Raw genomic sequence first — 11298 nt, 5'->3', positions numbered from 1 at the left:
CGATTATGGTGTAGTGCCTGTATACGACTGTGTGGCTGTAAGTGCTTGTATGCAACTGTGTGGCTGTATGCGAGTGTGTGGCTGTATGCGAGTGTGTGGTTGTAAGTGCCTGTATGTGACTATGTGTCTGCCAGTGGATGTGTGAAGTAAATGTGTGCCTTCGTCAAATTAAATGACTGCTACAATATCATCGGTCTCTATCGGCAATATATTTATACGTCGGTTCTTCTCGGCATGCACCAAATGTTTGACGGGAGGATACCGGCATTTGGACTGAGATACAAACATTTTTGGGTAAGGATACCGGCATCTGGACTGAGATACAAATATTTTTGGTTAAGGATACCGGCATCTGGACTGAGATACAAGTATTTTTGGTTAAGGATACCGGCATCTGGACTGAGATACAAGTATTTTTGGGTAAGGATACCGGCATCTGGACTGAGATACAAGTATTTTTGGGTAAGGATACCGGCATCTGGACTGAGATACAAATATTTTTGGGTAAGGATTCCGGCATCTGGACTGAGATACAAATATTTTTGGCTAAGGATACCGGCATCTGGACTGAGATACAAGTATTTTTGGTTAAGGATACCGGCATCTGGACTGAGATACAAATATTTTTGGGTAAGGATTCCGGCATCTGGACTGAGATACAAGTATTTTTGGTTAAGGATACCGGCATCTGGACTGAGATACAAGTATTTTTGGGTAAGGATACCGGCATTTGGACTGAGATACAAACATTTTTGGGTAAGGATACCAGCATCTGGACTGAGATACAAATATTTTTGGTTAAGGATACCGGCATCTGGACTGAGATACAAGTATTTTTGGTTAAGGATACCGGCATCTGGACTGAGATACAAGTATTTTTGGGTAAGGATACCGGCATCTGGACTGAGATACAAGTATTTTTGGGTAAGGATACCGGCATCTGGACTGAGATACAAGTATTTTTGGTTAAGGATACCGGCATCTGGACTGAGATACAAGTATTTTTGGGTAAGGATACCGGCATCTGGACTGAGATACAAGTATTTTTGGGTAAGGATACCGGCATCTGGACTGAGATACAAGTATTTTTGGGTAAGGATACCGGCATTTGGACTGAGATACAAACATTTTTGGGTAAGGATACCGGCATCTGGACTGAGATACAAATATTTTTGGGTAAGGATACCGGCATCTGGACTGAGATACAAGTATTTTTGGGTAAGGATACCGGCATCTGGACTGAGATACAAGTATTTTTGGGTAAGGATACCGGCATTTGGACTGAGATACAAATATTTTTGGGTAAGGATACCGGCATCTGGACTGAGATACAAATATTTTTGGTTAAGGATACCGGCATTTGGACTGAGATACAAATATTTTTGGGTAAGGATACCGGCATCTGGACTGAGATACAAATATTTTTGGTTAAGGATACCGGCATTTGGACTGAGATATAAATATTTTTGGGTAAGGATACCGGCATCTGGACTGAGATACAAATATTTTTGGTTAAGGATACCGGCATCTGGACTGAGATACAAGTATTTTTGGTTAAGGATACCGGCATCTGGACTGAGATACAAATATTTTTGGGTAAGGATACCGGCATCTGGACTGAGATACAAATATTTTTGGTTAAGGATACCGGCATCTGGACTGAGATACAAGTATTTTTGGTTAAGGATACCGGCATCTGGACTGAGATACAAGTATTTTTGGTTAAGGATACCGGCATTTGGACTGAGATACAAATATTTTTGGGTAAGGATACCGGCATCTGGACTGAGATACAAATATTTTTGGGTAAGGATACCGGCATCTGGACTGAGATACAAATGTTTTTGGGTAAGGATACCGGCATCTGGACTGAGATACAAATGTTTTTGGGTAAGGATACCGGCATCTGGACTGAGATACAAGTATTTTTGGTTACGGATACCGGCATCTGGACTGAGATACAAGTATTTTTGGGTAAGGATACCGGCATCTGGACTGAGATACAAATATTTTTTGTATGAGATACCGGCATCGCCACTGAGATACAAACGTTTTTTGTATGAGATACCGGCATCGCCACTGAGATACAAACATTTTTCAAAAAACGCCTCCGTAATAACAGCAACGCAAACCCGCCGATTATCATGGTGAAATTTGCATCGACTATGGAAAAGAGCGACTTCTTCAGAGCGTACCTCTCACGTAAAGATCTAAGCCTTAAGGACATCGGATTTTCATCCACTCAGCGCATTTACGTGAAAGAAAACCTGACACCGTCCAACCACAAGATTTTCCAAGAATGTGAAAGTGCAAAGAGAACTGGCCTAGTAAGCAAGCTGTTTACCAGAGATGGAGTCTGCTATGTTGCCCTTCAACCTAATGGCAAACCGACTATGGTACACTCAATTGACGCCCTCCATGATTTGATCGGCGGTAGTAATGCAATTGCTCGACCTAAACGACCCAACGACGTGGGTGGTCATGATAAACCTGCGGTAACTAAGAGGAAAACCAAAAAGCGCAGATTTAATCCAACGTGTCGATCGAACGCAATTCCGCAACAGTCGATGGAATGTGAGTCAAATGGAAATCGTAATTCCTGGGCAGCACTTCAAGCAGCAACAGAACAATTCGATTCGGAATCATTACAGTCGACAATGGATACAACTGCAACAACTACAACCGCTACCACCGACTGATTTTTTCGATTAGTCATCGTCATGCATTCCACCGTTAGTTAATTTCGCTTGGTCATCGTTATGCTCGATTCAAAGACAAGTATACTGAATTATATCTCATTTCTCATTGTTTTATCTGTCATAAACTTAATTTTCACATTTTCATTATCATTTTTGTCAAGCTTCTGATTACTAAAACGAGGATAGGATTTTGGCTGAATTTTGAAGGTCTTTTCTTTCTATTTGTACACGATAACAAACACGGAAAGTATACGATTAAACATCGCATCATCCACATTACTTTTGGACACTGTCATTGACGTAAGTACCACTGATTTCATTCATTCATCATATCATCGCTGTCATACATCATTTGAATCATTCACTGCGGGTTCCTCTGCATCACCTCTATCGTTTTTGAAAATGGCAATGACCCAAAGTGTGAGACCTAACCCTGCGGAGATTCCAATCGCGATACAGAATGTAGTACTTAAATCGGCGTTCCCAGCGACTAGTCCTACTCTGAATGTTGCTCATCTCAACCCAGACGGTCTTCGTCCAAAGATTGATGAATTTCGGGAGGTCATTAAGGGAGCAAATCTGCACTGTGTTGCTATATCGGAGACCCACTTCAAGTCTTATATGTCAGACAAGTCGGTCGAGCTGCGAGGTTTTGTACTTCACCGAAATGACAGGGAACTTCGCCGGTATGGAGGAGTGGCACTCTATGTGAAGAAAAGTGTTGCTTCGAAAGTAGTTCTAAAAAGTGTTAGCCGAATAGGGACGCTTGAGTACCTCTTTGTCGAACTAAGTTGCGTGTCGCATAAGGTACTGTTCGGCGTGATGTACAAGCCGCCTGGGATCGATGACATTGATGTGTTCGAAGACATCATGCAAGACCTGAGTTCCAGGTATTCGAATGTTATAGTTGCTGGGGATTTTAATGAGGACTTGATTTCTCGTTCAGCCAAGACGATTAGGTACATTGATGCGGTCCGTTCATTGTCAATGGAACTGGTTTCGACGGAACCTACACATTTTTCGAAGACTTCTTCTACGTGCATTGACCACTTTCTGACTAACTCTATTAGTGATGTTGCTCGTTTCTCTCAGGTTAGTCTGGGGGGAATTTCTAAACATGACATGATTTTCATGTCAGTACAATGTGATATGTCGTGCATTGACTCTGGGGTCACATTGAGGCGTAGGATTCATCGTATTGACGGTGAGAAGTTGGTTTCAGATGCGATGTCAGTTGACTGGACCAGTATCATGATGAGTAACGATGTCGATGAATCAGTGAGTAACCTCGAAGTAGAGCTGCTGCGTCTGCTGAACTTTCATGCTCCTTTAGAACCGATGCAAGCACGAGAGTCTTCAGCACCGTGGTTCTGCTATGACGTTAGCAAGGCACTGATTGACAGGGATTTAGCATATGAAGCATGGAAACGTCATAGGACCGACGGTAACTTTGTTCATTTTAAAAGACTGAGGAATGCAGCCTCACAGATCATCCGACTAGCTAAGCGTCGCTACTACACGCGTAAGTTCGGGTCTTTGATACCTACGACGAAACTGTGGAGCAGCTTACGTGGGTTGGGTCTTTTAAGGGGCTCTGGTGATGCCGTGGCCCCGTATACGCCGGAGGAATTCAACGTCCATTTCACTCAAGGCATTTATTCAGACTTCCCAGCTTTTATTAATTTGTCGAATACCCCACGGCTATTGACCGGGAACTCCGCAACGTCCCGTAGACAGTTTTCTTTTCGTAACGTTACCAGCCATGAAGTATGCAAGGCCATTTTTAGCATTAAATCAAATTCTGAGGGCCTTGACGGCATCCCGATTTCATTTATCAAACTAATCCTACCAGCTATTCTGCCAGTGATTACGACCATTTTCAATGCAGCATTAACTAAATCTGTATTTCCGAAGTCATGGAAGCTGTCTAAGGTCTTGCCGAGGCATAAGAATACGCGTGATAAACAATTGCGGGACTACCGCCCGATTAGTATACTTCCGGCGTTGTCTAAGGCTTTAGAGAAGCTTATGAAGGGTCAAATGAATGAGTACATAGCTGAATTTGGACTGTTACATAGATTTCAGTCTGGGTTTCGATCAAACCATGGTACGGCTACAGCCTTACTGAAGATTACGGATGATATAAGGGTGGATCTTGACGGTGGATTAGCCACGGTCCTCCTGTTACTCGACTTTTCTAAGGCCTTCGATACAGTTAGGCACGGTCTTTTGCTTAATAAACTTGACCAAAATCTGACGTTCTCCTCTTCTGCACTTAATTTCATTTGGAGCTACCTGAGTAATAGGCAGCAGAAGGTAATGATTAATGGATGCAGCTCCAGCTTCTCGGACATACTGGTCGGGCTCCCGCAAGGCTCGGTTCTCGGTCCGTTACTTTTTTCAGTGTTTATAAATGATCTTCCAGCGACAGTTAAGTTTTCCCGTGTGCACCTTTTCGCCGATGATGTACAACTCTACTTGTCTGTGCGTAAGGAAAATGTCAGGGAAGACGTGAATAACCTCAACGCTGATCTTAGGGCTATTTCGTTCTGGGCGGGAGCGAACGGTCTGGTACTTAATGCTAGTAAAACGCAGGCAATCAGGATCTGCACTGGGAATTGGTCGTCAACTATCCCTCAGGTGGAGCTGAATGGGACTCACATCGGCTATAGTGACACGGTCAAGGATCTAGGGATTCTGATTGATAATCTGATGAACTGGCGAGCTCATGCCCTTTCGGTCTCATCGAAAGTCTTTGCTGGACTCCGATGCTTATGGCCTCATGCTGGCTACCTTCCTAGATCCGTCAAGCTGATTCTAGTCAAGTCTCTTCTGATGCCTCATTTCACGTACTGCTCGCAAGTCATGGGAAGGTTGCAGGCTTTGACGAAGAAGGTTCTAGAGAAGGCATTTAAGGGTTGCATTAGGTTCGTTTGTGGCTTGGGCCGTTATGACTCCACCGCAGCAGCCAGCAATGTGCTTCTTGGCTGCGACTTGTTCTCATATTTCGATTTCTTAGCATGCGTGCTAATGCATAAGACATTTCTCCTTAAAGAGCCTCGTTACCTGTATGAACGCATAACCCCCACCTCAAATACGCGAACTTTTAATCTGGTTATGCCGAGAGTGAGAGGAGACATAATGTCGCGGTCTTTTTTCGCGGGTGGGGTCTCGACTTATAACTCATTGCCACCGAATATTAAAAAAATTAAATCGTTAACTGGCTTTAAGGTTGCATGCAGGGACCATTTTCGTGTCTAAGATTCATGTGTTGTACCCATTTCGTTATTTCATCGTTTCAGTGACTGAGTTATTTGCCTACGTCCACGAATAATGTGTCGATGCTTGTATGTGATTCTATTGTAGCTCTTTCCCAACTGTTTTTATTATTATTTGACTTAAGCGGTTTGTTATCGTACTTTGACTAGATTTACTGCCTGTAGTTATGAACTTACAGTCTGAATTTTTCCTTATATTTAATTATTAATCTTGCGTTGATTGACATCCTACTGTAATATGTACTAAAAAAGGCTCACAGGCCTTACTCATATTATGACATAAATAAATAAACTAAACTAATTTTCTGTATGAGATACCGCCATCGCCACAGAGATACAAATATTTTCTGTATGAGATACCGGCATCGCCACTGAGATATAAACGTTTTTTGTATGAGATACCGGCATCGCCACTGAGATACAAATATTTTTTGTATGAGATACCGGCATCACCACTGAGATACAGATATTTTTTGTATGAGATACCGGCATCTGGACTGAGATACAAATATTTTTGGTTAAGGATACCGGCATCTGGACTGAGGTGCAAGTATTTGTCATTCACCTACTATAGATACTACAGATACTTGATATCCCCAGCAATACCATAAAAAAGTTGCAAAATTTAAAAAATTATCGATGAAAGCATTGCATTCGTTGACGTTTTTATTTGTTTTTAATCGAAGCAACCTAGGATGCAATTTATGAGCCACATTCTCATGTAATGTCATGTTATCGGCTGTTTTAAATCGAAATTTAGCGCACAACTTAAGATCAGTTGGATCGATCGATAATTAATATTTAAATAATTAGAAACCACAACAAGCACAGTCGAGTCACATTTTGTGAATTTCTCAAATTTGATTAGTGTGAATAAAAATACACCGGAAGTAGAAAATGAGTCTTCCTGATTCATTCGAATACACTGACGATGTTCAGTTTTTGAAGCTGTTTCATTTTATCACTTGATTCTTTTCGTGTTGTTGACTTGGTATCGAATGTAGTAGTACGACAAATGAAGTTATATTTTTGAGCAGTAAGGCCTCGTCTAGTATTCATAAAAACGATTTGTTTTCGATTGCAAGGCACTGACCGAAAAGATGATTTAAACCGAATTCACAATTGAAATCGCATTATTTTAGCTAACACGGTGTATGTATGTGGAGGGTGAAGGAGGCTATCTACAATTGTTCACTGCAAGTGACGGTGCACAAGATAAAGAGATTGAATTGACTGATGGTGGTATCCTGAAGGTAACTCATAACATAGTTTGATCCAGCGTAGTTATTGATCACGTTTTCAATATTGCAGCTAAAAGAGAATCATGCAACCGACGAAGAATCCATAGGCGTTGATATTGATGTGGAGGATGTTGATTTAATAGAGGTAAATAAATAAATACGTTTTTATAAGCTAGACCTGCGAAAGAAACAATTGCCTACATCGGAAATGCAAAATATTTTGCAAAATTGTCATAAGAAAATAGGTTTGTTCTAAGGCCTCATAACCTCAATAATATCTCTGTGTAAATCGCATAGGCGACATTGCTCGATTTGTATGAAATATCACGTAAGCGACGTTGCTGAGGATGAAATTGTCGTGGTACGGGTTGTCAAAGTTCGTGTTTACAGTTACTTGGAACAAACCTATTAAGCGATGTAGCTCTATTTGAGTGTGTGTTCTCCCGGCTGATATATTCGCTCTCACTGACATGAAAGGCAATCTTTGCAAGCCACTGTATCTAACGTAAATCACAAAATTTATTTCGGCGCTCATCGTGCGACCAATTTTCTACATGATACTATTGGTTAATAGAAGAGAACCAATAAAATTTCTGGCCATTGGCAGCACTGAAACTAAGTTATAGTTAGGTTATGATGAACGTAAACAAATAAAACTTTTGATTTTAGGTTAAATTCAGGAATTGTAAAATATTACCTAGTTGTACTTGTGATATCGATTTGACGATCTTTTTAAAGGGATTCGACATGATTACGAGCGAGATAGATGTGGATACGTTCGAATCCGAGATGATCGAATTGATTGGCAATGATGACGATGTCGGATTGCAAGATGCAAACATGTTGACGAATAACATACCCAACAATGTAAGTCATTGATATTGCCTGACGGTAAACAATATAAAAAATCGAAAAAATTTTAATATCGCTAGTCTACCGAACCATCAAACCAATAAACAGGTTTCCGACTCCACATCTGTGTTTGATGCGGATGGGATCGTTAGTCCATCATCAAATAAAAATCTTTGTATGTCTTCTGCTCTGTGATTTTATCTGCTGAAATGCAAAAGTCGTGAAAGAAAATTTTTCCTGAAAATTTTACGACAACTTCCGCACAGGCATTAGAACCGTACGATTTTCTGAAATCGGCTTGAGTCTCGCCTTGGGGCGTAGTTGTTGATGTACAGTTTTAGTGTCTTCGACAAACTGTTAGATATTGATTAGGTAGATTACTCTCAAAATATTTTGTTTATTTGATTTGGTCGAGTGGTGAACGAGCCTTACACATAATTCAACGAAAATATAATTTTATTCCTTCATTGTGACACCAATTTTGCTTCGTTGAAAACTAAATGAGATTATGCACAAGATCTGCCTACGCACGTTAAACTCCATCTAGCACTTGAAACTGAAAGGCGAAAAAAAAAAATTTTCGTCAGGTTGTCAATTGCATAGCCATCCAACCATAGTTTTGTTGTAAGATCTGTATTTTTGTTTTAACAGGACTCGTCCCAATCATCAAACAATGAATCATCGCCAAATGTTGCATCGGAAATCACCATAACTGCAAACTCTCGGAAAGGTTCTTGCGATAATGCATTGATGACTGTTCAGTCGTCCGACGAGAAGTACAAAAGACAAAGTTGTCTTTATTGTAAAAAAAAATACATTGCATTGGCACGGCACTTATTTACCGTCCATCAGAACGAGATAGATGTGCAAAAATTTATGCAGCTGCCACCAGGTAAGTAATAATTTTTCAACAGATTCTTTAGTTAGAGATCCAGGTTTAGTGCTTTAGTTCTCGTTTGCTACCCTTTCTCTTTCCCTTGCGGTAATTTTAATAAGTGCAGTGGAGAAACAAATAATTACTTTCTACATTTTGATCGTTCTAAAATTTGATTAATGTCATAACGACAATGTCATTTTATCTTCAAAATTTGCCATCAGAAAACGCTAAAAATTCTACAAATTCCTCTAATAAATAGGGTCTGCGGGTGTAACTCAATCTAAGGGGCCGATATTTGAGCTGATTTTGGGGCACTTTTGCATGAAGATAGTTAGGAAAACTGTATTTTTGGTAATTGCTAAACTTATAATACCTTATTATTGCAGGCTCCAAGGAACGAGTAGACATAATAACACTATTGCGAAACAAAGGCAATTTTTTATGGAACACCGATCCTGTGAACAAAGACAAACAGATTCCTGTTCGTCGACCCGATCCAAGCAAAAACAACAGCGCTATTTTCTGGACTACGTGTCCTGGATGTCTCGGCTCTTACCAAGTTACAAGTTTGAGACACCACACCGCTAGATGTATAAAGATTCCCACAAACAGTCAGCGTATCATCAAAATTCTGGGACGAGCCATAGAGGGACGATTGCATGCAAAAGCAAGTGACAGATTACGGCTTGTTGTTTTCCCCGTTCTCCGAGAAGACGCCATAGTCCGATTAATTAGATATGACTGGCTGATCATATCTTATGGCAATGTCCTTTGTTTGAAGTATATTCCGCATTATCAACATAACATGATTCGGGCTCGTTTACGACTGGCTGGGCGCTTGCTCTTCGCCGTCAAAAAAATAAACAAAGAAATAACCGATTTTGCGTCGATCTACAATCCCAAGGCGTATGATTCGGTGGTGGAAGCAATTCGAACTATTGCTGGTTTTGATTCGAGATCGAATGAATTTAAGTCGCCTGCCACCGCAGCTGCAGCTGTGACTCATGTTAAACAAATTGCTGTCTATCTCATTGCCGAGTGGATAAAGAAAGACGAGCCTGAAAATCAAAGGACCACGGAGAACTTCTTGAAGCTGATGCAATCTGATATATCCGTTGCTATAAATAAGACTGTCTTCGAGCAACAGTGTCAAATGAGAAGAGAAAAAGAGGAACTACTTCCTACAACTGACGACATAAAGAAATTCGCCGTGTTTCTTGATCGCGAAAGAGAGCAGTGCTACAATGAAGTTTACTCACATTTCACATTTAAGAAATGGCTGTTGTTGACCGAACTTACCGTAACGTCCATTATTCTATTCAATCGAAGACGCACTGGCGAAGTACAGAACATCAAATTGATCGACTTTGAAAATCGTCGTTCAATAGACGAAAATACCGAATTGTTCCAGTCACTTTCCGAGGACGCTAAGCAAATCGCACGAAAATACAGACGGATACTCATAAGAGGTAAAAGAACACGGCCGGTTGCAGCACTCCTTAAACCAGATGTCGAGCGGTGTGTTGAACTTATTGTGAAACATCGAAATCAAGCCGGAATTGCCAGCCACAATCCATTTCTCTTCGCAATGCCTACGTGTGCTGAGTATCAGATTAAAGTGGTCGATGCTGTCCGAGCAATCAGAACATTTTCAGATATGTGCGGTGCCGTCAATCCAGAACGTTTACGAGGAACCACTATAAGAAAGAATATGGCATCAGTCTGCATCTCATTTGAATTGAACGATAATGCCGTTGCTGAGATTGCAGACTATATGGGACACCACGAAAAGATACATCGGGAATATTATAGAAAGAACCCAATACAAAACGAGTTTGTTAAAATTTCGCAAATGTTGGAGAAGGCACAAGGAAATGACGGTGACGATGAGGACAGCGATGAGGTCGAATGTGGGGTTGATGTTGATCCGCAAACTGCAACGTATTCAAGTAACGATTTGATGGATTATGAAAAAGAAGCTGAATCGACATTTGAGGATGTTCCTCAGCCAGAAATTGACCAAAAAACGTCCACGACTGTCCGTAAGCGTGCAAACATTGATTCTGACCAAACTGAATCTGATGAATTAATTGCTCCAAAAAGTAAGTTAATCTAGAGACAAAATCATTCGCATCAAATGCAAACTGCAACACTCACCTTAGTCACCCTTGTATCTTAATACCTAACACACATATAAAACCGGTCGTTTTTCTTTTTTTTACAGTGAAATATACGAAAAAGAGGTGGAGTAGTGATGAAGTCTGTGCCGTGCGAAAAGCGTTTGCGATTCATTTCCGAAATAAGACACTTCCGTCAACCGCAGAAATTAATGAAAAACGCAGTTCGATTCC

The 11298-nt window shown here is 40.8% G+C and overlaps 1 protein-coding gene across 1 annotated transcript; it reads left to right on the top strand.

Moving 5' to 3' along the window:
- Nucleotides 1-9752: 9752 nt before the first annotated feature.
- LOC119067001 lies at nucleotides 9753-11063 on the top strand. Its single transcript, XM_037169729.1, has one exon. It carries the CDS (start codon nucleotides 9753-9755, stop codon nucleotides 11061-11063), a length of 1311 nt encoding a protein of 436 aa, XP_037025624.1.
- Nucleotides 11064-11298: the final 235 nt, after the last annotated feature.

Source organism: Bradysia coprophila, assembly GCF_014529535.1.
Source record: "Bradysia coprophila strain Holo2 chromosome X unlocalized genomic scaffold, BU_Bcop_v1 contig_117, whole genome shotgun sequence".
NCBI classification, from domain to species: Eukaryota; Metazoa; Arthropoda; class Insecta; order Diptera; family Sciaridae; genus Bradysia; species Bradysia coprophila.
Note: the sequence above shows the minus strand (reverse complement) of the source record. Positions and strands in the feature narration are given on the sequence as shown.

Excerpts from the sequence above, each read along its gene's own strand:
- LOC119067001 (XM_037169729.1), top strand. The coding sequence starts at position 9,753 with ATGATTCGGGCTCGTTTACGACTGGCTGGGCGCTTGCTCTTCGCCGTC.